Source organism: Tricharina praecox, assembly GCF_024521635.1.
Source record: "Tricharina praecox strain CBS 144465 chromosome Unknown BZA05scaffold_2, whole genome shotgun sequence".
In the NCBI taxonomy this organism is placed as follows: domain Eukaryota; kingdom Fungi; phylum Ascomycota; class Pezizomycetes; order Pezizales; family Pyronemataceae; genus Tricharina; species Tricharina praecox.
The window spans coordinates 1,918,086-1,945,556 of NW_026250404.1; the positions used below are offsets into that span (position 1 = coordinate 1,918,086).

General features: G+C 54.1%; 7 protein-coding genes and 1 non-coding gene across 8 annotated transcripts; 7 read left to right on the forward strand and 1 right to left on the reverse strand.

Moving 5' to 3' along the window:
• Positions 1-4,773: 4,773 nt before the first annotated feature.
• BZA05DRAFT_315168 (riboflavine-aldehyde-forming enzyme) lies at positions 4,774-5,139 on the forward strand (the record flags this gene model as incomplete). The annotated part of the gene is made up of 2 exons (XM_051480365.1): positions 4,774-4,980; positions 5,047-5,139. Coding segments are annotated over 2 exons (300 nt in total), but the record flags the coding sequence as incomplete, so codon positions are not given.
• Positions 5,140-5,682: 543 nt separating this feature from the next.
• Positions 5,683-6,327, reverse strand: BZA05DRAFT_367733 (cytochrome oxidase c subunit VIb-domain-containing protein; the record flags this gene model as incomplete). The annotated part of the gene is made up of 2 exons (XM_051481571.1): positions 5,683-6,047; positions 6,112-6,327. 2 exons carry the CDS (start codon positions 6,325-6,327, stop codon positions 5,916-5,918), a joined length of 348 nt encoding a protein of 115 aa, XP_051343758.1. The 3' UTR covers positions 5,683-5,915.
• Positions 6,328-6,679: 352 nt separating this feature from the next.
• On the forward strand, positions 6,680-7,699 carry BZA05DRAFT_112509 (integral membrane protein S linking to the trans Golgi network-domain-containing protein). Its single transcript, XM_051478597.1, has 2 exons — positions 6,680-7,110; positions 7,184-7,699. The coding sequence occupies exons 1-2, from the start codon at positions 6,857-6,859 to the stop codon at positions 7,500-7,502; spliced, it is 573 nt and encodes a 190-aa protein (XP_051343759.1). The 5' UTR covers positions 6,680-6,856; the 3' UTR covers positions 7,503-7,699.
• A 318-nt stretch (positions 7,700-8,017) lies between these two features.
• On the forward strand, positions 8,018-8,936 carry BZA05DRAFT_385581 (distribution and morphology protein 35). Its single transcript, XM_051482425.1, has 3 exons — positions 8,018-8,197; positions 8,338-8,395; positions 8,492-8,936. Exons 1-3 carry the CDS (start codon positions 8,177-8,179, stop codon positions 8,653-8,655), a joined length of 243 nt encoding a protein of 80 aa, XP_051343760.1. The 5' UTR covers positions 8,018-8,176; the 3' UTR covers positions 8,656-8,936.
• An 831-nt stretch (positions 8,937-9,767) lies between these two features.
• On the forward strand, positions 9,768-9,875 carry BZA05DRAFT_t29. The gene has a single exon. It is a non-coding gene; the product is annotated as a tRNA-Leu (tRNA).
• Positions 9,876-10,893: 1,018 nt separating this feature from the next.
• On the forward strand, positions 10,894-14,343 carry BZA05DRAFT_112560 (glycosyltransferase family 20-domain-containing protein). Its single transcript, XM_051478598.1, has 4 exons — positions 10,894-10,990; positions 11,052-11,944; positions 12,000-12,664; positions 12,722-14,343. The coding sequence occupies exons 2-4, from the start codon at positions 11,203-11,205 to the stop codon at positions 14,105-14,107; spliced, it is 2,793 nt and encodes a 930-aa protein (XP_051343761.1). The 5' UTR covers positions 10,894-10,990; positions 11,052-11,202; the 3' UTR covers positions 14,108-14,343.
• A 4,353-nt stretch (positions 14,344-18,696) lies between these two features.
• On the forward strand, positions 18,697-19,604 carry BZA05DRAFT_385592 (uncharacterized protein). The gene is made up of 3 exons (XM_051482426.1): positions 18,697-19,057; positions 19,136-19,250; positions 19,316-19,604. The coding sequence occupies exons 1-3, from the start codon at positions 18,748-18,750 to the stop codon at positions 19,356-19,358; spliced, it is 468 nt and encodes a 155-aa protein (XP_051343762.1). The 5' UTR covers positions 18,697-18,747; the 3' UTR covers positions 19,359-19,604.
• A 1,176-nt stretch (positions 19,605-20,780) lies between these two features.
• BZA05DRAFT_112661 (armadillo-type protein) lies at positions 20,781-26,289 on the forward strand. The gene is made up of 6 exons (XM_051478599.1): positions 20,781-21,155; positions 21,251-22,678; positions 22,730-25,161; positions 25,211-25,417; positions 25,493-25,652; positions 25,714-26,289. Exons 1-6 carry the CDS (start codon positions 20,919-20,921, stop codon positions 26,053-26,055), a joined length of 4,806 nt encoding a protein of 1,601 aa, XP_051343763.1. The 5' UTR covers positions 20,781-20,918; the 3' UTR covers positions 26,056-26,289.
• The last annotated feature ends 1,182 nt before the right edge of the window (positions 26,290-27,471 follow it).

Consider the following 27,471-nt stretch of genomic DNA (forward strand, 5'->3'; position numbering starts at 1 on the left):
CAGAGCTCGATAGTGAGCGGTTTTGCCGCTGTCTCGTAGCGCTTGATCGATGCGCCGGGGACTACTGGCCTGTGGAACTGCCGTCAGCATCTGTATGTAAGCATCTTTCAATCGTACTAGTCCATCCGGGGCAAGGCGGCAAAGAGGGCAATCATCCGCCCGAACTACATCCTCAGGTTGTTGGGTCCGACGGCGCAACTACATAACCAGGTGGTCGCAAATGCGACCTAGAGTGGGATATAGAGTAGAGTACATAGATCAAATAGGCCCGCTTAGCTTCGGAGATCTGAATATCGCTCATACATAGAAGTTCGCCGGGAAGTATCATACTCGTAGTAAGGCTACATACCCGACGGAAACTTCTCGAGGCCATAGGTAGACGGGTCATCAGCTATGGTTCGCCGCCGGCCGCCGACAACGATATTAATGACTGCTGTGGACGACCGCTGCCTGGTGGGAGGGAGAACAGCGCCTGAGCCCTCATGAGGTAAGGAGGAGACTGAATATCTCTACTTGCTACTGCGTACTGCTTGTCATTCGAAAGAGGGTGAGTCGTGACGAGCAATGAGGAGAACGGTCACGCTTTCGCCGAGAATGGTGATGAAATATCCAGCTCTCTTTATGCCATAGGACGGAAAGGATACGGGGCGGGCAGCTAGCAACCCTGCTGTGCACGTTGACTGGATAGTTCTCATACCCAATCTCATCGCCTCTATTGATATCTACTCGATATCACCAATCCTGTATTTAAATGTGGTGAAATGCGATCCAGCCATCGCAACTATTGGGTCCCCGGGTTCTGAAAGCCTGTAGTCCGAACTTCCGATGCTGTATAATATATTCCTTGCACTTCCACTGGTCCGTCCATATTCCATCTGTTTCCGCCCAGCTCATTCATTCAAAAGCGGGGTACAGGACCATCACATACCTAATCAAACATCTCGTAGGCCGTAGGCCGTCATTGGCTTTCAATTTTCAGCAGCACTATAACACGGGCATGAGGCTCTGTCGGGCCAGAATCCAACCCAATGGTGTCCACGACTCCACGGATTCGCCGAGCTTCGATCATTGTACTATAGACGATACGAGCGTCCGTATATAGACCGTGAGCTGCACCACTGGAATGCCTAGCTCCGGGTTCAAGGACCGAGGCGTTTTGGAGTGATTGGCTGCTGCAAGCTGGAACGGATAATGGGGTCGGGATGAGAAATCCTGGTTTGCTGGAACCCCAAATATGTGTTTTTGAAATGCGGAGGGCATTCTGATAGGTGAGGCGTTGGGCCGACACAGGGAATGCTCACATATATTGCAGGCTCCAGCTGTATCACCTGGAGTCGGATTGGTGGACGAAGAAGCTTGTATGCGTACTTGAAAGGAATGGCCTGGTGAAATACCCCAGCGCTTTCCGTCAGTTCGCTCGCTAGAGTAAATACTCTATCCAAAGCTGAACACGAAACGCAAGCGGAGCACGACCTCACAGCAACTCCACGCAGCATCACTCGGAATAAAATCCCGAACTACCTACCTAGGCGGTATGGCCCGGCCGGTCACGGCCGATATCCAGTGGCTGATATCAGTGCTTGAAGAACAGCAACAATCCCAACACGATCACCACCATGATCGATTCCCAACACATTCAACACTCGTCCGCCCCGGATTCTAGACCGCGAGCACGAGCGAGTGTGGTGGGACTACGCTCCTCCTCCATCGATCCCAATCCGGCCTTGTCTTCACAACTAGCCAAGATTGCAATTCAGGTACTCGTCTCCCCCAGCCGAGCACCAAAATCAAGTACCGCGGTTTGCTGACCCCGCGATCGGTTCGATAGGTACGACCGCACGGTGCACACCTTTGCATGGTGGTCGCCCGTATCCGTCAGTTCCAATCCGGGGGAGCGAGTGTGACCACATGCAAGTAGGTAGAGCACGGTCTCGACCACAAGCCTCGTATTTCCCTGGGATGATCACGACAGCGAGAGATTGGAGGGACATTCGGGGCTCGCGAATTGGTTCCTCCATACCTATCTATCCCCGTTCGTATTGTGTCAAGCCTTTCCACTGCCAAACCAATCAGTAAGCGTCGCTTCGATGCGGGATGGAGTATATACCTGGATCCGAATGACATGGCGGCACAGGTCTCGACCTGGTATCAAACAGCCACACGACAGCGGAGTGCAATCGCAGAACTTGAGGAACAATCCTCTCGTGCGAGATGGAAGTGCCGTCTCGCACTCGGACATGGTCATTTCCCGAGCAAAGCACCGCGGAGAAGTCGATGCGGACAGCTCTTGTGTCTTGAGATCACGCATGACCATTTCCCAAGCAAAGCACTGCGGAGAATCGATGCGGACACAAATAGGCAATATTTCGGCAGTGCCCTTCCTCGGCATCCGTCTACTGTCTACCCCGCACGGCCGACATCATACTGTCGTAGAACTTCACATTTTACCATGGCAAGGCTTGCTTACCGATATCGATCTTGGCTTCTGTTCTCTTTGTGGTCGGGTATATGAGGGATATACGCTGTACTCGATACATTGACGTCGACCCGACAAGCCGGAGAAGATAGGTCGAAGACGGCTGAAATGCATGCACCTTCAGGATGTCGATCCGCCTCCGACGTCGCTATCACCAAGCATTGATGTACACGTAGGATGCTCATACATACCCCGTAGGTACCTACTATGCGCACCGTCAGCCAGCGGGCACATCGGACACCACCACCGCTGCGGACAGAGAACATTCCCCGCCGAATGGGAGTTTGGGAGAGTCCCAATTGTCCCATGGCTCGCATCCACGGTGCGCCATTCAACGCAGCTAGCCATGGACGCGTGTCCGGATGCGAGGCGAGGCGAGGCGAGGGCAGCGGCAGTTGCGACGGCCGCCGTATCACCCCCCTTCACCCAGCGCCCACCCACGCGTTCAACCGACCGACCGTGGCCGATATTACAGCGAATGAAAATTCTGTACCTGCATGCAGCGCGCGATGCACGGGTGGGGGGGGATTCCTCCCATTCCTCTCCCATTCCTTTTCTTCCTTTCGTCTTCCTCTCGCGTGCAAGTAGACCACGTAGAGTAGGCAACTAGCGCAAGTCGTCAGCGGGCGAATCGCTGAAACAAGTGGCGGTCGGGAGAGAGAGGAGAATTTTTTTTTCATCTGCAGTGCACGAACCCCACTTCCCCTTCGTCGGCAAGGCGGCCAATCGAGGTATACTGGTGAGCGAGGGCTTTGTTTCCGGTTCGGTTTCGTCGAGGGCTAGAACACCACGGTGGCCGTGGGGGAGAGAGTGCATACATAGGTACGCTGCAAACAAGGAGCAACCCGAACGGAAAGCATCAGCGCTTCATTCGCTCGGCCGTAGGTACCGTATGCGCAGTAACAGGAAGTAGGTACCGTATGCACAGTAACAGGTAGGTATCGTCTCCAACTCACCATGCTCATGAGAACCACGGCCATAATCGTGCGATCACGACGCCTTGCTCCACTCTGATTTGTGTGCTCGATAGCGACCTTCCCCTTCCCGTCCATTTCTGCTTCGCTGCTTTTTCCGTAAAATTCTTCACACACCCACGGCACTGCTGCGCCAGACCAGCGGCTTGGAAGGAGACGTTCCTGGTTCCTGAGTGATCTTCCCTCCCGTTCCGGTCGGGAAAACTCCCCGGCGCCAATCAACGTCAGATCCACTCACACCCCCCCGCCCCCACCCCACATGGTGGAATACCATGGTAGGTCCAAGTGCCGCCAGGTAGGTATGGATTGTGTTGGGGCTTGCCTGCGACTCTGCGACGAGAATGAGAAACGGAACATGTACTCTCGTATTATTGTAATCGTTACGTTATGCTGCCGCCTGTCTTGGAGGTATCAGATACAGACAATGCGGGGTCGCTGTGTCTGCTGGAGGTGCGGGGTGAGGAGAGGTTTTGTTCGCAAGGAGGAGGATGAAGAGTACGAGGATGAGGACGGGGAAGTCAGCGGAGAGGCGAGGAATGTACTCTGGATGGCCCGATCATACTATACAACATAGTAGCTTGACCCAGCAATACGAGCTTGAGCTTAAAATCAACCATGTACATAAACTCAAAGCTTCTTATCGCCGTGGACAACGAACAGCAAAAGCTCAATCATGATTTCCATCCTGGTGTCGCAGCGGTGGGATGTGAATTGTTCTATGTACCGCCCGAAAGAAAAAAATGCGCCGTCGGAGTTGTTGGAGCGAGGGGATTTGTGTACATATTCGTGCACTGACATGGTCACTGGTCAGCGCCAGTCCCGATGGATGGGATTGGGCTAATCTTTGCCTCCACCACTCCTCCGGGCCCACCGCAAGGAGAGAAAAAGTCTCACCAGTGCCTGTCCATCGTGGCTTACCGGTGATTGGATGTGGATCGAATGTACCTGCAGTGGTGTTGGTAGATGCGGCAGATATACTCCATCTCCCCCCTTGGCGCCATGTATGTGTAGATGAGCAGGCGTATATAAGTCCTATCCCTTCCCCGTTTGAAATCCCGTTTCTATCCTCAAGCTCCTTCCTCTTCAGCAAGCAAACAAGACTGGTTCTCGTCAAGCAGCACTTACATCCACCACGATCCTTCTACTTTAAGCTTTCCAAGGAAAACTTTAAGACCCTTACCTCACTCCTCCTCGTCCTCCTTCACCACCACCACCACCACCACCATGCATTACTCCCTCCTCCCCCTTATCTTCCTCCTGTCCCTCTTCTCCCTCAACCTCGCCGCCCCAGTGCCGGCAGCAGTACCCAAGACCCTCGCCTCAGCGCTCACCAGCCGGGCCTCCGGTGGTTCCGGCGAAGCAACATTCTACGAGCCGGGCCTCGGGGCCTGCGGGCGAGTTAACGGGCCGAACGACATGATCGCTGCGGTGGCCATTGGCCGGGGCAAGGGCGAGTGCGGCAACAGGATCCGCGTGTCCTGCGGCGGGAAGCAAATCGAAGTTGAAATTGTCGACCTGTGTGCATCTTGCGTAAGTTCTTCCCTACCTATTGAGTTATAGTTATGGAGGGCTTTGTGGCTAATACCTAATCTATAGGCTCCTAATGATGTCGACCTCTCGCCGATTGCTTTCAACCAGCTGGCGGACCCCGATCAGGGACGGGTGGCCATTACTTGGGAATACGTCTAAATGCTTGATCCGGAACGGAGTCACTGGTTGATTTCCGTCGGATTGAGCGTGGTGCTGGTACATACACGGAATAGGTGGTGGATGGGAAGGTTTTTGGTTTTGTTTTGCTCTGCTGGCTGGCTGCGCTGGCCGTTCATGATTCATGATTCGCACGAACACCCGAAAAGGAAAAAAACGGTGGGGGATTGTTATATAGACGGATACTGGATTGGGATACTGGGATACCGGGTTGGGGGCGTCGATTTTGATTTTTGGGGGTTCAAGCAAGGTTATGTGGCTGCGTCTGGTTCCGAGGATGGGCGTTAGCCACCGGATAGGCACTCAGGTATGGGAGGATCGGGATTTGGGATTGGTGTTGGGGTACATAGATGAAAAGGAAATTTTACATACATCGTCCGTACTTCATGCGTTTTTGCTGGTGATTATGTAGAGTGCTATGCGATGAGTCTCTCGCCATGGTGACAAGATCCGGTGGAGGGATTGGGAAGCTCACATCGAGTTGCCGGTTTATGGGTCAGACAGTGGGGAGGAACCGGTTTGTAACTGCCATGATCTAATAGGGTCGAATGCAATAATAATAAATCAAAAACCAGAAAGCCATAGTAACAGTGGCCTGTCTATTCCCGTTGCAATGAGGAACCGTTTTTCAGAGCCAAAATATTGTACAAGCATCAAATCATCTATCCCTCCGTACGCTCACTCTGTCGAGCAGCAGAGGATATCGTACACTTCCGTCGGCTCGGCCTCGTCCTCCTCCCTCTCCTCCACATGCACCGTTATTTCGGACTCGTCTGCGCCTGTCCGACAGGCTGCGGAACATCAATCTGCTTTGCGCCCTCATTCTGCAGCCCCTTTAACATCTGCTCACGATTATGTTCCATGACGCGCCGTTTCTTGAAGTACTCGACCTATGTTGCTCGCGCGTTAGCAACCACCCCCACCCCGCCCGCTCTCCGTCGAGTCGGGACATACCCAGCTGCCGACACAATCGCGCTCGAATGCGACTTCCTGCGCGCCGCATGCACTCTTCGCTTTGGGAGCTTCTTTGATCGCGTCGATGATGTTGTTGGCGTCCAGGCAGGCAAAGAAGCCGTCACGGGCTTCCCAGCAGGCCGCTCGTTGCGTGCGGTTCGGTGCGATCTTTTGAGGCGGTAGGCCCGCGGGCGTAGAGGAGCCGAACAGTCCCATTATGAGCTTGTGGTCGGCGGTGTGGTTGTGGTTGTGATTGTGGAGGTGGAGGTAGGAGCGGTGATGGAGGGGCGGGTTGAACTGAGTGGATGACGTTGTGATCGGTGTGTGTAACCGAGACGCTATTATCCCACGGAGGCCAGGGTTACATAAGAATGCTAGACTGGCCCGCATTCTCGGCCCGGCCTCATCATCTCCGGGCGGCAAGTGGCGGGGTTCCCCTTTAATATAGCCGCTCTCCAGAAAGCGCCAGACTTCTCCGGCGGGTGTAGTTGGAGTATCTATCGGTTGATGCTACTTGTGGCTGAGCGATAATTAGTACCAGTTGGGCGTTTACACGGTTTGAAACGTGGCTTTGAATACGATCATCGTCATCCGCAGCGAAGCGGACAAGGTTCCTCCATCGTTTCCACCACTGCTCACTACCATACCGTAGCATACCCAGCTACCACCGCACGGAACTACACGAAACTACAACGCGACCACACACACAACAGCTTCGCATCTCTACGAAGCACATACGCGTGCCATGGCGAAACCTCAACGGCGCCGTCGCTTCCGGCGCAACGCCTCGGAACCCTTCCAGCCGCTACGAACACTCCTGCATATCGTGTTGCTCCAGAGCATCTACTACCTCGCCGCAACACTCCTAATTCTCTTCGCTGCGCTCGTCGCCGGCACTCCCTTCAGCATCTCGCTGATCTTTAGTTGGCGTGCTGTACGCGGGGATACAACCGTGGGGTGGACATTAGGCGTCGTGTGGCTCCTATGCGGGCTCTTCATGTACCCTCGCCCCTCTCACCCCTCATCTCCCCGCTCTCTCACTGCACCGGCTAACACGCATACCGCAATACAGGATCGTAGCACAACTCCTAGTAATCGCCCGCTCCAAGCTTGTCCTCGACTTCTCGCTCACCAGCACGTTCCTCCACCTGATGGTGGTAAGCCTCTACGACCACGAAGTTCCACGCTCGGTACTCTGGTGGGCGCTACAGGTTGCTATTACCGTGCTCATGATCGGCGGGGGAACATGGGCATGTCGCTGGCGCGAGCTGCGGCCGATGAGCTTCGGACTCGGAGAGCAGGGTGCCCGCGGGGAGTATGAGATGGTGCCGGTGGCGGCGGTCGAGGAGGGACAGGCGGCCGCAAAGTCCGGGGAGAGCTCTAGGGCCTAGGAGGGCCGATGGATGGCGTTTGTGCATTTGGTTTTATTTCATCTGGATCCGTGTGGGCTTTACTGGGTTGCGGACTGGTAACTTGATTGTAGCTTCTTTTTATCTTAGTCTTAGAGGACGTGTGCTTGTACGATAGTTGGCTGGGTTAGAAACGCGTATAGTTGGTATGTATCACGGCGTTCTTTGGAGTGTCCACCATCACCCACTCCTCATAGCGAAGCTTCTGTCTCGAGGTGCTGGCTGTGATGCCCCAACGCGTGCAGCTGCGATCAGGAGATTTCTCTCCGCCTTCTTGCCATTACCCCGCCCGTCCGGCCGGCACCGACGCAAGGCTGCAGATTCCTACCCGCTCTCCCGTTCCGATAATTTCTCCGCACTCCTCGTTCGTGATTTATGGGTGACCTGATCTCTCTCTCGCTCGGTGGATCGGGCCGAGACGAGGTGGCATGCAAGCCTCGGGTGACTCTAGCGGCAGCCCATAGCTCCGACAGACAGCACCTCATCTCAAACCTTGCAATCGTCCATCTTTCTCCACAGTTAGCCATCATACGACATCGAAACACCACACCACCGTTCACCACCGCCGCCACCACCACCACCACCAGCACACACTACACCTCCAGCACCAGCACGGGATATAAAGAAACTCCACAGGAGAAGCAGAAGAAGAAAAGATGTCGGCATCACTCGCGCCCGTAAGCCATCACCACCGTCAGCACCTCTCCTAGCACCACCACCACCACCATCATCGCGCCTCCCAACAGCCATGACGCACCACCGCGCACGCTTCTCAGACTTCTTCCGTGAAGCGGCTAACAACGTCCTCCCATGCCAGGAATGCTCCGAGCGAAAGGAGCGCTACGATACGTGCTTCATCAACTGGTATTCGGAAAGTCAGTGCTCCCTTCTCCTCGTCCTCCTGCTCCTCGTCCTCCACCGCCGTCGAAAGAAGGAAGAAAATGGACTAACGTGTGCTGGCGGACGAAAAGAGTACCTACGCGGCTCGACCGAGCCCTCAAAGGAATGCGAAGAGCTGTTCAAGGAATACAAGACGTGTCTCAACAAGGCGCTTAAGGAGAAGGGAATCTACAACATGATTGAGGACGCGAGGAAAACTAGCCCCAATGGGGGTGGTGGGGGTGTGAGGGCGTAGTGAGACGGGCGGGACGGGCACGCGGCGTATGGGAGTTTGCTTTACGATGCTTTTGGGGGATATACATACACGGGCATTTGGGGGGAGTAATGCGGGGGGATGGTGAACGGACGGTGAACGGGGACGCGGACGGGGACGGCGGACGCGGACGGGGACGGCCATGGTCATGGTCATGGTCATGGTCATGGCTAGTATATAAACGTATATTCTCTTCTCAAATCGTCGTCCCAAGTCCTAGTGTACCTATGCGTGACACGGTCCGTCCCGGTTTCGGTGCCGACCGGACGGCAGTCCAAGGCGAGGGTTGCCAGTCGTCCGTCTCCTCCAGACCATTGTTCGGGCCGTGGTGGAGAAGGACTGCGCGGACGGTTGAGGAGAATAGTTACGCGGCCCCCCGACAAATATATGTGCTTTATCCAGCAGCCATCGACGTCACCCTCTCGATATCGGAATCTCAGTATTCCGGCATCGAGTCTTGTCCCCACTCAACCGTTGCTCGCATGAAGGACTACCTACGGTACGGTAATCTGCTGCCCTAATCACGAGCCATGGAAAGCGAGGTTTGCCGGGAGGGCGGTGCGTACATACTCCGGTTTATTGGGCTCTCGGTGTCAGCCATGAAAGATCGTCGGCCATGAAAGATCGTCGGCCATGATTTGCCATCTGGATTCCAGGACGGAATTCCGGAATTGCGAGTGATACGATATGTCTGAAACCGCCCCCGGTAGACGCCATATCAATAGTTGTGCATCCAATGAGCACTACCGAACACATGATTATCTCGGCCTCTCCACCGGAGACTCCATATATTTCCCCAGGACTCGGGAGGCTTTAAGTGCGCAACCGCATAGGCGGCGGACGAAAAACTGCAAATAGGGTCCTTCGTGGCATACGTCCTTTTTCTCTTCACCCCAACAATGCGATAAAATTGGCCATGCTTATTGCATCCTTCGATTCGCCCTCGATAATTATGGTCGAACCCATAGAGTTTAGAAACAATGGGATAAATAGTAGTACTGAATGGAGTGACGACGACCGAGTATGTGGGTGGCATATTTGTGTTCAACAGATTGCTGCTCAAAAAGCACCTAGCTATTATATACTCCAATCAAGGCAGGATGGCCGAGTTGGTTATGGCGCCAGGTTAAGGTCACCTTAATACAATCGTTCCGATTCCTGGTTCGGGAAACTGAGCGTGGGTTCAAGTCCCACTTCTGTCAACACTTCTTTTTACGTTTTTTTTCCACTGGTTCCATTCTTGCTAGCTTGGGTCTTCCGACCCCGCTCCTACAATAGCGGCACAGCAGCCCAGCCAAGGTAAACACAGTAGACAAACGATTTCTTCCCACGTGGAGCTTGCGGGCTCAACGCACATGTCAAAGCGGGACAAACTCTGTTCACAGTTCAGTCAGATCGTCCGTGCTAGTGTCCGTGGGAGTCTTCCGGCCCAATCGATTCTCAGTCCGTAAGAACGGGTATGTAAATTGCAATTGATATGTATGTTTCCATAGTGGCCAGATGAGGCCGTAGTAACCGGCTACGTAGGTACCATAACTTGACGTGACGGCCTCTGTTCTTGGTCGCATCTTGGTATTAGGGCCGCTGCAGGTGACAGCCGTTGTGCATGTTTTTGCAGCGCTCTTTATGATGCCAAAATCGCTCGAGAAAGGCGGGTCTTCTTTCCACGATAGACATGGAGTTACTCTAGGTACTCTACCGGATTGCAGGGATCAGGCGTCTCAGCTGTACGGTTGGGCGGTGACATCATCTCTGGTCAGTGGCAGTGGTGGAGGGGGAGGGCCAGAACGAAGAAGTCTCCCTGTGGCGGGCCTTACACCGTACACCAGAGGGATTCACATACCCACATAGAATAGAATCCGCGAGAAGACCCGCATGCTTGATGCCGGTCGAGTGCGCACTCTATCGATAGACAGCACGACGTGTTTGGTGCCGAGGGTGAAGCAAGGAACGAAGGCCTGGTAAGTGACATAGAAGCGTGGGAACACTACGATCCATAGAAGCGTGGGAACACTACAGCCCATAGAAGCGGTCCGTACGCGGTGTATCTACGAGTCCGGAATTTGTCAATCGGTCTTGCTCACGCACTTATCTATCCCGCAGTGCCATCTCTTCCGCCTGTTCATCTGCTTCGCTTCGCTATCCGACTTCTTCCACGCCTCTGCATAGCTGCCCCTCATTCTGCCCCCGAGAGATCGACGGCATTAATCCCCTCAACCCCACCAACGGTACTCCTCCTCCTCCTCTTCACCATCATCGTCCACAGAACAACCAAGACTGTATTCCTTCACGCCGCGGTCGCACCCATACCGCCTCTGTATGTTGTCTCCCGCCCCAATCCCCTACTGACAGAAGATGATCTGACACATGAACAACAGCTTTCGCCAACAGCCCGCGCTACAAGCTGTACGGAGCAAAAGGCCCACACTAACTCTCGTTCAAGGCGTCCGGACATTGGCGCAACCTTCCCCCTATCTCCGTCGCTCACTGCATTCTCCCACCGGCATCACAGCGAAGCCCACGACCAGCATGACCATCCCAGACGGAATCAAGCCCGCGAGGCCTTCCCCGCTCGCTAAATCCGCCGCCGTCCCAGCCGACGACAATGTCACCGTCCTTCCTTCGCCGAGCGACGCCCCATCAAAACTGAAGCTCTCGGGGAACATCATCTCCGTCACCTGCTTCACTCCGTACACGATCGGCTACCGACGGAAAGCCAAAGACGTCGATGAACGCGAGGCCGGCAGCTCGACGTGGGAGTTGACCCCGCGCCGCGGATCGTCCGCCTTGTATGACACTCTTAAACACTTGGCCTCGAAGGAGAGCAAGTGGAATCATACCATCGTAGGATGGACCGGCGATATCACGGAGCTCTCGGCGAAGGCTGCGACGAATCCGCTGCAGCACCTACAGAATTCTAGGACCGCCCAGGTCGGCAATCCCCCGCCTGCCACCGGAAATATCCCCGGGAGAATCCAGCCCGGATTGTTGAATCGCACCAAGAGTTTTCAGACTCCGCCGCCGGTTCCGGTTTTTAAGGGAACCCAGAACAGAATGACGATGACGGCGTCGGACTTTTCTCGCGAACGGCCTGAGGAGGAACAGGTGCCGAAGGTTACCAAGGAAGAGCGGGAGGAGCTGCAGACTGTCCTGGGAAAGTGTGCTGCTGATGTTGGTTGGGAAAAGATTCGCGCTGTGTGGTTGGGAGACGAGGAGGATGGAGGTGTCACTCTGACCTCGATGACTAGGTGGGTGCAGTACGCCGAGAAGGGTGAGTAACCTCGTGGTCTTGGTGCAAATCGAGCTTGTGCTGACTGTCAATCTAGTCCTCTGGCCTACGTTCCACTACATCATTCCTCAGACGTTTCCCATGGCCGAGGGATCCTCGCTCGAGGAGAAGGGCTGGTGGAGGGATTACTTGCGATTCAACAATGCCTATGCGGACGAGATTATGAAGATATACACCCCCGGCGACATCATTTGGATTCACGACTACCATCTACTAGTCCTGCCGGAGATTCTCCGTCAGCGTATTGGGAGGGATGTTCACATCGGCCTCTTCGTCCATGCTCCATGGCCCTCGTCTGAAATATTCCGCATCCTTTCCAGACGGAAGCAGCTTCTGAGTGGAATGTTGGCCTCCAACATGATCGGTTTCCAGTCCGAGACCTACAAAGAACATTTCGTGTCGTGTTGCAAGAGGATTCTGGGATTTAGAGAATCTCTGGACTCAAAGGGCAACTGCACCGGAGTTGAGACTTATGGATCCCATTGCGCAGTGCACACATTGCCCATTGGAATCGACTATGAGAAAGTCAATTCTGCAGTTAGGAATCGGGGCGTCGAGGAAAACATGGCGAAGATTAGAAGCGGATATGGAGACCGAAAGATCATTGTCGGTCGTGACAGACTCGACAGTGTTCGCGGAGTGCTGCAAAAACTGCGCGCTTTTGAGCGTTTCTTGGAGACGAATCGCGAATGGATCGATAAGGTAATTTTCACACCTCCTGTACGGGTCATATCGCCATGTAACTAACCGCTTCAATAGGTTGTGTTGATCCAAATCACATCTCCTTCGTCGTTGGTGGAATCACAGGCGATTGAGAATAAGGTGTCTGAACTGGTTTCCCAGATCAACGGCAGATTCGGGTCGCTACATTACACCCCCGTCCAGCATTACCCCCAATATCTGCAGCCTCAGGAGTACTTTGCACTCCTGCGCGTCGCTGCTCTTGGGTTGATCACCAGTGTGCGAGATGGGATGAACACGGCATCTCTAGAGTACATTATCTGTCAGGAAGAGACACACGGTCCCGTCATCTTGTCCGAATTCACCGGAACGGCCGAGTCGCTGCATGACGCTATCATCGTCAACCCCACAAACACAGAACAGGTCGCATACGAGATTGCGAGATGCCTATCAATGTCCGAGGAGGACAAGAAAGCGCATCATGCTAAGCTCTACGAGTACGTAACCACCAACACCTCACAGGCATGGAACTCGCGCTTCCTGAGCTGTCTCTTCGATGAGCTCGTGTTCGACGCCTCCCACCCCATCACACCGGTGCTGGATTCGCAGCGCCTGCTCACCGCCTACAAGGAGAGCAAGGAGCGGCTCTTCATGTTCGACTACGACGGCACGCTGACGCCGATCGTCACGGACCCGGAGATGGCGATCCCGGCCGACCGAGTCGTTCGTACGCTCAAGCGTCTTGCGCAGGAGCCTGGTAACTTAGTCTGGATCGTATCCGGGCGCGACCAAAATTTCCTGAGCAAATGGCTCGGTCACATCGACGAGCTGGGCCTCAGTGCCGAGCACGGCTGTTTCCTGCGCTACCCAGGCCAGACCGAATGGCAAAACCTCGCCGAGCTCATGGACATGAGCTGGCAGGCAGTCGCCGAAGACGTGTTTGCACGGTACACGGAAAAGACTGCCGGCTCGTTCATCGAGAAGAAGAACGTAGCCGTCACGTGGCACTACCGCCGCGCCGAACTCGGCCTGGGAACGCACATGGCCAGCCTCTGCCGCGCCGAGATGGAAGTGGCACTCAGCCAGTGGCCCGTTGAGGTCATGGAGGGCAAGGCCAACCTCGAAGTGCGTCCGCAGGCGCTCAACAAGGGCGAGATCGCGCGCACGCTCGTCAAGGCCATGAAGCGCGACGACGGAAAGGGCGTAGGCTTCGTCCTCTGCGCGGGCGACGACCGCACCGACGAGGACATGTTCGATGCGCTCAACCAGCTCGAGGAGCAGGGCCGCGACGGCGAGGCAGGCGAGTTGAAGAATATCTTTAGTGTTACCGTCGGCCCGAGCTCGAAGGTCACCTCTGCAAAGTGGCATGTACTCGAGCCCAGCGATATTGTCGACGCGGCCGGCCTCTGTGTCGGCATTGTGGATCCGAGGGATGCGGGCGTTTGTAAGGGTGTCGAGGCTTAGATTTGTTTCTGCGTGCGTGCGATTTGGACTGATCTGCGAATAAGGCTTTTTTCTCTTCCTGTTTTGTTTTGTTTTGTTTGTTTGGTATGTCCTTTGTAGAGATAAATGGCAACAGGGTACAATACGAAAGAACGGTGGGGTCCTTTGACAGTCCTTGTGTGGTTGAAACTTGAGTGACTTTTGAACCTCCCCTCGCACCTGCCACCGCGAGTGATAGGTAGTGAATACCAGTCTCCATGTCACTTCACCCTTCTTACTACTCTACACTCTGCACACGTCAGAAGCGTGCAGTATGATTCAGCACATGCAACGAGTCGTCGTCGTGTGATGTAAGCATTGGATAGATCATAGCTACAGCTCCAGCTTTCAGCTTTCAGCTTGCACCGCTTTCTTTCTTTTCCGCATCGCATCGCATGCAGGCCGCCGTCCGTCCGTCGACAGTTTGCCGATTGGGGCACGATGCGATGGTCTCCGCTTCCTCAAAGCCGCAACTCGAAGCCGCGACTCGAAGCCGTGACTCCCCCGCTTCCTCCTCCTATGTAGAGTAGAGTAGGTAGAGTACGTCGCATCGGGAGGGCGGGAAACAACATGGGCGGACAATGGACAATGGACATAGGTAAACGCTGTGATCACCATTTCCGCTCGGTGTTGCAGTTGCAGTTACAGTGTTGCAGTTGCAGTTATGTACTGGCAGTATGTACTGGCAGTACCGTTCGGCGTTGGTTTCCAGGTGGAGATATGAACAGCGCAGCAGGAACAGTCGTCGTCGGGTTGTAAGTGACTTCTTCCCGCTCTCGCTCGGGTTGGGGGTTCGGGTTCGAGTTCATTCATGCTCTTTCATGCTCTTTCATGCAGCCTTCCGCCGCCTCCCACCACCCTTCCGCCGCCTCACACCTCGAGCAAGGACGAGCGAGCGAGGGCGAGGGCGAGGACGAGGGATTATGTGATCCATATACATACCGCAACATACAGCAACTGCAATATCGCTTCCATCCCCCCATTCTTCTTCTTCTTCCCGGAGAAAAAAAGGGATGACGGACGGACGCGATTCGCAATTTTTCATTTCTCTTCCTGTCGCTTCCTGTTCAGGTTTCTGCAGCCGATAGATTAGGTGAGCTGGGTGGGTGAGGTATCGCCAGTACTGTAGGGTATCTGAGTAGGGGAGTAGGGGAGTACATAGATAGAATAGAGCAGGTGGAGTAAGGGAGTACATAGAGCAGGTGGAGAGCAGGTGGAGTCGGTCAGTACTCTATCTACTCTACCTACTCTACCCAGGTACTCTACATAGGTACTCAAGATTCAAGATTCAGGAAGGTAGGAAGGTAGGAAGGTAGGAAGGTAACTTGAGTAGATGGTAGATGGTAGATGGTGTACGTCATGAACGGAACAAATGGAATGCGACATGAGTACGGAGGGACTTGGAACTTGGAAGGGGAGGGGGAGGGGAGGATGAATTGTCAGTTTCAGCGCAGTATATCCGATGCCTGCTCAGTCCACGGAGTCCAGTGCTTACAGTTTCGCTGTTTCAAAATTTCGAATCCGAACGGGAGGCTGGGAAGCTGGGAATGGGAATGGAATGAATTTTTCCCGTTACATTCTGTCCAGTGTCTCCCTCGCGAAGAGGTGGCCGGCCGGCTCTACTGGTTCTACCGGACGAAAGGCGGGTGGGCGGGCTTTCAAGTCTCGACGTTTCGTCAGGGCGAATTAGAGAATTAGAGAATTAGAGAATTAGAGAATTAGAGAATTAGAGAATTAGAGAATTAGAGAATTAGAGAATTAGAGAATTAGAGAATTACGGTAGAAATGCAGCAGCAGCAACGGAGGGAGAGATGCATGCATGTAAAATGGAAATGGTAGATCGTCCCTGAGCCAATATCCAATATCCATCCATTCATCCATCCATCCATCCATCTAACACAACGGGAATAGAAATTCCTCGGGTTAGCATGTACCTAACTTGGTGGTTGTGGTCGAAGGCCCGGAGCCGGAGCCGGAACCGAAGCTGGAGTGAGGGAGTGAGGGAGTGAGTGAGTGCGAAATGAAAAGAAAAGAACGCGTGGATGTCGAAAATCGCAGCATCATCGTACATGGGAGTAATCTCAGACAGCCAGACTTCTTCCCGGCCGCGGAATGGAATGCGGAATCTGAAATCTAAAATCTGAATCTTGACCATCGAGATATCTCCACTTCTTCACCTTGAGGCTTGCGCCCAACTTGTCTTGTCTTGTATAGCTGTTACCCATAGGCTATGTAGACTAGCTATCGCCCCGAGACTCGGGAGGTTGCGTGTCGTGTCTCAGCTCTCTCAGCTTTCTCTCTCTGTTTTTCCGATAGATACATTTTGCAGACAGAGCCGCAAGCAAGCCACAAGCCGCAGGCTGCGATAATCGCGCCGCCCCCCGCCGCCCCCCCCTTTCAAGTCTGGTTGGCCATGTTTCTGTGGAGATCGTCGGCGTCGGCGGGTGTGACAGGAATATCTGCTCCCGTGTGCAACGGTGCAACCCTTCCTACATACTTCTCGCACGGAAAAACAATTATAGGGGGCATGTGTGCTCTTTTCTTTTTCTTTTGTCTTTTTCTTTTCTCTCTCTTCGCCTGCCCCCCCTCCACCCCCGGTTTTGTTTGCAACCATAACATAACATATCATAACAACGGCGACAGCGACGGACGGAAAGATTACAGGAAAGAAGCGAGGGAAGAAGGGAGAGAGGCGCTTGGTGCGCCTTCGCCGCCACCGGTTAGGGAGAAGTCTCCCCTCGGGTGACATATCCCGTGCTGGGGCTGGATAAAAGGCAAAGCCCGGGGAAACAGGAATTTTGCGAAATCCGATGGAGCATGGAAAAGGGTATGTAGGAAGGATATCTAGGAAGGATATAGCCGCGTGTTCTTTGGCCTCGCTTGCTTCGTCGAAAACGGCCATGGCGAACGGATCGCCGGCTTTTCCGTCCTGAGGAGGAGGACGTCTCCGGGCGGGCCGGACTGGGGACGAGGAGCAGGAGGAAGGGAAGAAGGAAGAGGAACGTGTGCTCTGCCTAATGCCAAGGATCGGGGAAGGCGGCGGCTGGGGTCGGGGGGGATGCTGTTTCACGAGGCCGGATCGGCTGGGATTCGCCTAGGGGGGGGGGGGGGGGGGGTTTCGAAGAAGCCTGTGGGTGAAAGGAGCCTGGGCAGTGGACAATTCCTGACCTCGTCAACTGCTTGCGCTGCTAGCAGAGCCTGACGGCCTGCGGCACTGTGGTTAGTTCCTCTAGAGTCTGGCAAATGGAATGCCGGTCGCTCTGCTAGTGGAGACTTGATTACCCTTCCGGTGCGAAGCTCGTGGCCGTTAGTTACTCTAGTGTAGGAGCGACTCTCCAAGTTGTGCGGAGGTTGGCCCCCACCAAACGTGTCGACGATGTTCGTCGGTCGACTAGAGTCTCCAGACAAGCCGTTCTAGAGTACCAAGGTGGATATGTAGAGAACAAGCACATCTCTAGGCGGAGAAGGTGCTCGAGCAGTCGAGCAACTGCGGAGTATCTCTCTTATCATGGCGTCCGCTTGGGCAACGCGGGGTGACATTGGACGGATCGGTGGGGAACGAAGATAGATAGTCGGCGGCGATCGGGCTCCGGGAGAAGCTATTTCCCGGCGACGACGAGGACGACGAGGACGACGTAGATACTGATAGATCACAATATCTACATAGATACCAGTTTTCTGCTCCGAGAACTCGGTGCATGGCGAGTAGCAAAGATACCCAGTACGCACCAGCCACTATGATAGTAGGTACGTCGATACCTTGAAAACTGCTGATAACCGTCCAATTACGATCGACGATTCTGGCGGTGGGGGGGCAGGAAGGAAGGGAAGGAATCGTTGCACATACATACCGAAATCTCCCCCGGCCTATGGCACTTGACCCGCAGGTTCCACTTGTTGTTCTTTCGGTGTGGGCATTGCGCGGCTCGTTTCCAATAATAGAACCGCACATCGAAGAAAAAAAAAGAAAGAAAAAGAAAAAAAGAATAGCGAAAAGGTAACAAGCATACGGCACGAACGACAGACGAACGCCAGACGAACGCCCGAAGCGGTGATGGCGGGTGGCCGCTATCGAAGAGTTTGGGAGTCCGGAGGGAAATTCGACGCTGCACTCTGCAGACAGGGCCTCGTTGGTGAGCAGTAGCAAGACTGCTTGCGTGCTTTGCTGCTCGTCTGCTCGTCTGCTTGTTCCGTCTGCTTACTCGTGGTGGTTTGTAAGGCTCGCATGCTTCTTGTGTTGGATGCGTTCCCTCCTTCCCACCGTCGCAACCCAGTCCGAAGACGGCTTTGCCGTGTCGGGCGTAGCGAGCAGGAGGAAGTGCAGTCCGAATCTCCCGTTATCTGCCCCAACCAGGAGAAGGCCATCTCCCCCTACCCTGCTGATTGCCTTCGAAAAAGAAAAGAAGAAAACCCCGAATAATCCATGGTGTTCATGCTCGCTCCGTCCCCCCTTCCCGGAGGGGCAAGGGTCCGTTGTTGATGAGTGACGACTGAGGTGGATGTGTGTGGCAACGGGGGGTCGATGGCCTGCGGTGCTGGTGGTGGTCGAGGTGGTGGTGGTGGTGGTGGAGTGGAGTGGAGTGGAGTGGAGTGGCTCCCCGTGCGTTACGTGCGCAAAGGGCATGGTCCCGAAGCACATCCCATCACACACACACCCGCCTCGAACCAGCAACTCACAACAAGCACCAGTCCAAATAAATACCCTCCAAGCCCCCCCCATATTCTCTTGCATCCTCCAACCCATTACACACTCGCTCAACTACTACACGCTCGTTCCATCCCCACGACCTCAGCATCTCATCCATCAACAAACAACTCTCAATCCCAAAACAACCCCCAAACAAACAAATCAATCAAAATGCAGTTCAAGCTCGTCTCCCTCGCTGTTGCTGCCCTCGTGGCCTCCGCTGCGGCCCAGAACGCCACCAACGGGTAAGGACCCCTCGATCATCACAGCCAGCTCAGCTGGAATCACTTTGCTCATCGTATACTGACATGTTCCATCATCAGAACCAACGGAACCACCCCCGTCCCCACCCAGTCCGCTGTCCCCGACTCGGCTGCGTTCCAGAACGCCGTCTCTGGCGGTCTCTTGGGAGCTGTCATCGCTGGAGGTCTCGCCTTGGTATGTTGACACCTACACTCGATCGTCGCTTCCCTCGAGCAATTACTGATTGTTTGTCCCTGCAGGTCTTGTAAATCAACCTCTTCTTTTCATAGAGTAGTGGTTTGAGCTTTGCATGGTCTCGGTTGGTTCTGGCGATATGTGGCGTCTCTGTTCATAGTCATGTTTTGCTGGGAGTGTCCGTTTTTTCTTTTTCTTGCTTTGGGAGACATCAGGTGTCACGACTTTGTGGCAGGATGATGCTTTCTGTTCTGCTGGGGGCGTAATGATCGGGAGAGGATGGCGGAGGAGGATGTCGGGGAGTGGATTGCCCGTTTCTGCGTTACAATAGAAGCCTTAATTTCCATCCGCAAATATGTGTGTATCTCGTGTGAGCTGTCGTGTGAGCTGTCGTGATCTTTTGGCCATCAAACATCAAACATCTCATCTGTGTATTTACCCTTACCACCTCTCGTCCCGAAGCTATTTTTCCGTGATTGTCGCTATGGTTGTAAAACTGTGCTGCACAGCAGCTCCAATGTTTTTTACACCTACAGCTCCCTATTCCCACACTTGTGAGGCGGGTGGATGGAGCATTCTGCGACATTTCGAGGTCGGTCATTCGCTGGGCCCTGGCTGTTTCGGAGCGGAAAGCGAGACAATCCGTGCCTACCGATCCCTACGACATGCCGAGTAGTGTCTCCGCTGTCTCCACTGTCTCCGTCCCCACCGCTCGTGCCGTGGAGCTCAAAAATGCGATGGAAATCCGTAAATAAAAACTACCAGTATACAGATTTCTGAATGTTGTGACTCGTGAGGATGTTCGAAACTCCCGTACGACCATGCACGTGGTTGAAGTATGCAAAGTGTTCACAGCTGTGCGGCGATAAAGCGTACTTTCAGTCATCGACACCCTGTTCTCCTGTCGAACGGTGAAGTGAACAACTCTGTGTGAGTGAACACTTCGTATCAGCCTCCCCACCCCCCAACAGAGCAACCGATCCCCTTCCGTCAATCCTGCCATCTTGCTTTTTATCCGCAACACTCACTCTACCTACCACTATCTACTACTTTAACGCCGTCGCCGTCACGATACCACGCAGCTCTTCACTTTTGGCGATTCGTTTCTGTTCACTGTTCCGAGCGCAGTCGACCTTAACCCCCCGGAGCAATCCAACCCACCTCCTTTTCGCACCACCACCATCACCCGCCAACAACCCCACCCCCACCCCTAGTGTTGGCTTACAACATCGGAAATCACTATGGCGCCTCTACCAATCTCCTTTACTGAGCTTCTCTCGGTATGATCTGAATCACTGGAACGTGTTGGAGGTCCGGGGTGTGATGCTGACAGCTGGTGCTTCGATATAGCTCCCGCAGCTAGAAATCTCGGTATGTGCCCGCCTCCCCCGTTACCCAGCTCTTTTTCCATCCTAACCATCTCAAAGCCAGGTTCGATAGGATTCAATACCACCGTAAGTAGCATCCCTCGAGATCGTGACATCTCCTCCGGAGGGGTGGGGAGGGGGGCATGTCCGCTTATTGGGAGGTGGTGTCTAGACATTAGAGAGCGACCGGTACATATGTGTGCGGGAAAAGAGCGACGAAGCTTCGGCCCAGGTTGTGATTATTGACCTTCACAATGGCAACAATGTCACGCGGCGAACCATCAAGGCCGACAGTGCCATCATGCACTGGACCAAAAACATCATAGCTCTCAAGGCCCAGCGCACACTTCAGATCTTCGACCTGGATGCTAAGGGAAAGCTGAAGTCCCACGCGATGGATGCCGATGTCGTGTTCTGGAAGTGGATCAGCGAGAAAGCGATTGGTCTCATCACCGATACGAGTGTCTACCATTGGGATATCCTGGACCCCTCACAGAATGCTCCGGTCAAGATGTTTGATAGGCACATGAACCTTCAGGTCGGTAGCTAACGGATCATCTACCTCTACCCTCTTGTGCGGCGGCGGCGGCGGCGGGAAATTGTGATGCTGATGATGGAACGGTGATCCTACAGGGCAGTCAAATCATCAATTACCGTGTCAACTCCGACGAGAAATGGATGGTGGTTGTCGGGATATCTTCGCAGCAGGGACGAGTCGTCGGCAGCATGCAGCTCTATTCGAAGGATCGGGGCATCAGTCAGGCTATCGAGGGTCACGCCGCGGCATTCGCCGAACTTCGCATGGAGGGGGCCCCGAGCCCGACGAAGCTATTCACATTCTCGGTGCGCACGCCACAGGGGGCAAAGCTGCACGTCGTAGAGGTGGATCATGTCGCCGGAAACCCCACCTTCCAGAAGAAGGCCGTGGACGTCTATTTCCCGGCGGAGGCGGTCAACGACTTTCCCGTTGCGATGCAAGTCTCCCAGAGATTTTCAATAATCTACCTTGTCACGAAATACGGCTTCATCCACCTTTACGATCTGGAGACCGGAACCTGCATCTTCATGAACAGAATCTCGAGTGAAACAATCTTTACCACCACAACACATGACGCCACATCCGGCATAATCGCGGTCAACAGAAAGGGTCAGGTTCTGTCGGTCAGCGTGGACGAGAACCAGATCATCCCATACCTCCTTCAGAATCCTGCCAACTCACAGCTGGCCATCAATCTTGCTTCGCGTGCTGGACTTGCCGGTGCCGACGATCTCTACACACAGCAGTTCAACCAATTAATGTCGCAGAACAACTATGTGGAAGCTGCCAAGGTTGCCGCAAACTCTCCCCGTGGTTTCCTGCGGACGCCACAGACCATCGAGAAGTTCAAGGCCGTCCCTGCACCCCCGGGGCAGCTGTCCGTCATCCTTCAGTACTTTGGAATGTTGCTCGATAAGACAACACTCAACAAGCATGAGACGATCGAGTTGGTCAGGCCGGTATTGGCCCAGAACAGGATGTACCTTCTGGAGAAGTGGGTGAAGGAGAACAAGCTCGAGTGCACCGAGGAGCTCGGAGACATCGTGCGTCCTCACGACATCAACCTGGCCTTGAGCGTGTACCTGCGGGCAAACGCCTCGCAAAAGGTCGTTGCGTCTTTCGCGGAGACCGGCCAGTTCGACAAGATCCTGCCATACGCCCAGAAGGTTGGATATAACCCGGACTACACGGCTCTTTTGACGCACATTGTCCGGATCAACCCCGAGAAAGGAGCCGAGTTCGCTACCCAGCTTGCTGGCCACGAGGGCGGCGCTCTGATCGATATCGACCGCGTTGTAGATGTCTTCCTCTCGCAGAGCATGATCCAGCAGGCTACTGCGTTCCTGCTTACTGCTTTGGAGGGCAATAAGCCTGAGCAAGGAGCGCAGCAGACTCGTCTGCTCGAGATGAACCTCCTCAATGCCCCGCAGGTTGCTGCTGCGATTCTGAGCAACAACATGTTCTCGTACTATGATAAGGCAAAGGTCGCGCAGTTGTGCGAGAATGCCGGTTTGTTCCAGCAGGTTTTTACTCCCCGTATTCCCGTTCGCCGGATATAGCCTAACTTTTTCCAGGCTCTCGAGCATTACGAGGATCCTGCGGCCATCAAGCGGGTTCTGTGCAATAATGCGGCTGCCTTGAACGCCGATTTCGTAGTTCAGTACTTCGGACGCATGTCGGTCGAGGACTCTCTGGAATGCCTCCGGGAAATGCTGCGCGTCAACATCCGGGCGAACCTTCAGATTGTCATCCAGATCGCCACCAAGTACTCGGATCTTCTGGGACCCCACCGTCTCATTGAGCTTTTCGAGCAGTTCAAGACTTTCGAGGGATTGTACTACTACTTGGGAACCGTTGTCAACCTAACGGAGGATGGCGATGTAGTGTTTAAATACCTCCAGGCTGCCACCCGGATGGGCCAGATGACCGAAGTGGAGCGCATCTGCCGTGACAACAACCACTACAACCCCGAAAAGGTTAAGAACTTCCTCAAGGAGGCTCAGTTGACCGAACAGCTTCCTTTGATCGTTGTGTGCGACCGGTTCAACTTCATCCATGATCTGGTCCTCTACCTCTACCGTAACCAACAGTTCAAGTCCATTGAGGTCTATGTCCAGCGCGTCAACCCGAGCCGGACGCCCGCCGTTGTTGGAGGACTGTTGGATGTGGATTGCGAAGAGTCCATCATCAAGGGCCTGTTGAAGTCGGTTCCGGCTGCTGCTGTTCCTGTTGACGAGCTCGTGGCCGAGGTAGAAAAGAGGAACCGGCTCAAGATGCTCCTGCCTTTCCTCGAGGACATGCTTAACGCCGGCAACGAGCAGCCTGCGGTTTACAACGCTTTGGCCAAGATCTACATCGACAGCAACAATAATCCCGAGAAATTTCTGAAGGAGAATGACAAGTACGACTCTGCTATCGTCGGAAAATACTGCGAGAAGAGAGATCCTTACCTGGCTTTCATCGCCTACCAGAAGGGCCAGAACGACCTCGAGCTGGTTAAGATCACCAATGAGAACTCGATGTTCAAGCACCAGGCCAGGTATCTCGTTGCGAGACGTGATCCCGAGCTGTGGAACTTCGTCCTCAGCCCGAACAACTTGCATCGCCGTCCCCTTGTTGACCAGGTTGTTGCCACTGCCGTTCCGGAGTCGACCGATCCCGAAGACGTCTCGACCGCGGTACAGTCGTTCTTGCAGAATGATCTGCCTACGGAGCTCATTGAGCTACTGGAGAAGATCATACTCGAGGCTTCCCCGTTCAGCGAAAACAACAACTTGCAGAACCTGCTGATTCTCACCGCTGTCCGCGCCGACAAGGCTCGCGTGATGGACTACATCAACCGCCTGACGAACTATGACGGTCCCGATATCGCTAACATCTGTATCGAGAACGGTCTGTTCGAGGAAGCACTTGAGGTGTACAAGAAGAGCGATGCACACGCTGAGGCGATTAATGTTCTCATCGAGCACATCGTCAGCATCGACCGCGCATACGCCTATGCTGATCGTGTTGACCTGCCGGAGGTATGGAGCCGCCTGGGTAAGGCCCAAATCGATGGCCTTCGCATTTCCGATGGTATCGAGTCGTACATTCGGGCCGGCGACCCAAGCAACTACGCCGAGGTCATCGAGATGTCTAGTCGTGCCGGAAAGTTCGAGGACCTTATTAAGTACCTTCAGATGTGCCGCAAGACGCTACGGGAGCCACCGATTGACAGCAGTATGGCTTTGTGCCTGGCTCGTGTCGAGAAGCTTCACGAGTTGGAGGACTTCTTGAACGCAGCCAATGTCGCCAACATCGAGGAGTGCGGAGACGCGGCGTACGAAGAGGGCCTTCACCAGGCTGCCAAGATCTTTTACACCAGCATCTCCAACTGGGCTAAGCTCGCGACGACCCTGGTGTTCTTGGAAGAGTACCAGAATGCCGTTGAGTGCGCCCGCAAGGCCAACAGCACCAAGGTCTGGAAGCAGGTTCATGAGGCCTGTGTTCACAAGAAGGAGTTCCGCCTTGCTCAGATCTGTGGTCTGAACCTGATCGTTCACGCCGAGGAGTTGCAGGAGATTGTCAAGCAGTACGAGCGCAACGGTTACTTCGACGAGCTCATCCACTTGCTTGAGAATGGTCTCGGTCTCGAGAGGGCGCACATGGGCATGTTCACCGAGCTCGGAATCGCACTCACCAAGTATCACCCCGAGCGTGTCATGGAGCATCTCAAGCTATTCTGGGGCCGCATCAACATCCCCAAGATGATCCGTGCATGCGAGCAAGCACACCTGTGGCCAGAGCTTATCTTCTTGTATTGCCACTACGACGAGTGGGACAATGCTGCGTTGGCCATGATGGAGCGGGCCGCGGATGCCTGGGAGCACCAGTCCTTCAAGGATATTGTCGTCAAGGTTGCGAACTTGGAGATCTACTACCGGGCGCTCAACTTCTACCTACAGGAGCAGCCTTCGCTTATGACGGACTTGTTGACGGTGCTCACGCCCCGCGTCGATGTCGCCAGGTATGTTGCCCGCAATCAGCTGATGGACATGGATACTGATTGCATGCAGGGTGGTTCGCATGTTCGAGAAGTCGGATAACATTCCGTTGATAAAGCCCTTCTTGCTCAACGTGCAGCCGCAGAACAACAAGGTCGTCAACAGTGCCATCAACGATCTGCTGATCGAGGAGGAGGACTACAAGACTCTGCGTGACTCGGTTGAGAACTACGACAACTACGATCCCGTTGAGCTCGCCCAGAGACTGGAGAAGCACGAGTAAGTCCCTACAGTCCAGCACAGCCAATCGCTTGGTCAACATGCGGTCACGGTGAAACTGACGATCCCATGTAGTCTTGTCTTCTTCCGGCAGGTTGCAGCAAACATCTACCGAAAGCACAAACGCTGGAGCCAATCGATTTCTCTGTCGAAACAAGACAAGCTTTTCAAGGATGCGATCGAAACTGCTGCCGTGTCGGGCCGCGAGGAGGTTGTCGACGACCTCCTGCGATACGTAAGTCGTCCACATTTAGGCTGTGTTCCCGGGTAATATCCACTAAGTGGAGATTCTCTAGTTCGTCGATATCGGAAATCGGGAATGCTACGCGGCGATGCTCTACGCCTGTTACGATCTGATCCCCGTGCACACGGTCATGGAGATTTCATGGCGGTACGGCCTTACCGATTACGCCATGCCTTTCATGATCAATGTCATGCGCGAGCAGTCGACGAAGATCATCACGCTCGAAAAGGATAACGAGGAACGCAAGGCTCGCGAAGCATCCCAACAGAAGATTGAGGACGACACGCCGATCTTGGGTAAGGGAACACTCATGATCACTGCCGCTCCCGGTGGCGTTGGTCAGCCTTATGGAAATGGCATTGCCCCCCAGGCTACTGGATTCATGGGGTTCTAATCGGGCGGATCGAGCGAGGGATGGCTTGAGATTTGGAAATTCCGTTTGTTTTTTTTTCTTTCTTTTCGAGCGGAAGGGTTAAAAGGGGGAATTAGTCCAGGTGGGGTGGTGGGTTCTTAGCTTTTTTTCTTTTCTTCCTTTTTTTCTTTCTTTGCGGGGTGTTGTCTTTTAGTTTCGTACCTAAGTACTTTGTCATTTCAAACTCATGTCCATTCGATTCGCGGGTCTGCTGTAGTTGTAAGGGTTGGCTTGTTCTTTGGTTTTTCTTTCCTTTTTATCACTTGCTTGCTTGCTTAAGTAAGTGAGTATTTTTTACCTTTGCGATTTTGATGACCTTTCCTCTACACTCCGCTTCGTATGACACTTCAGAATGGGATCTTCTTGTTCCGTTCGTTTGTTTACGAATTTTTTGATGATGACATGGATAAATTTCCTTACCTATGATTGGTAGCGATATGATAGGTAGCGATGAGGATGGCGATGGGCGATGGCGATGGGGTTGGCGATGGGGTTGGTTTACACTCTACCTACTCTAATAGACGCTTCTTACTCTCTTACTCTTACTCTACGGTATACTCTATTTCTGCTTTGCGCGGCAGCCAGCATAAAGAGCAGCACGATGATGTGATCTGTAGACTGTAGTCTGTAGATAGAGTAAAGCGGCGACGAAGAAAAGTGTGATTGGTACACACTTCATTGCTTTTTTTCCTCTCTTTTGAAAAATGCCCCCCTCTAGTTCTAAGACTTTTTTGTTTGAACTTATCATGTACGGCGATGAGGGATGGGCTGGACTGGGGATGGGGGAAGGTCGCCGCCGCATGCCGTTAATCGATTATCGATCTGTAGATACACACTGTATGTATGTGCGTATTTGAGATGCTGCATGACATGACAGGACATGTCTCGGGGGCCGACGACGACAGCCAGGACTATACACCACGACTCGCAGGGCGTCGAAGAGGAGGAGGAGGCTGAAGACCGGACCCCATCAAGGTGCGTACGTAGTTTCTTAAGTACTAGGCGGAGACGCAAGTGCGTATAACTCGGCAGTGCTCATGGGCATGCTCGTGGGCGGACGGCGGACGCCGGGGAGAGGTCGGCGTCTGGTGTCCGGGGAATTGACCCGAAACACCGCGTGCTGGGTGCGGGTTTCACAAGCCAGCAAGCCAGCCACTACTTCCCCCGCCTAGCGTGTAAGGAGGAAGTCCAGAGGGTCTACGAGAGCTTGAGCTGTAGGAGAACATACGATAGGTAGAGTACGGGGGAGCTCTGGATGGATGCTGGGTGGTGAATGGTAGTGGATGGCAGTGGGCGGGCGAAGTCGGCTATGCGATGGGCCCGAGGTTGAGTGCGGTGGGCAATCACCCGTACCTACATGATGCTCGTGCTGGGTATTGTATGGGGGAGGGGATGGGA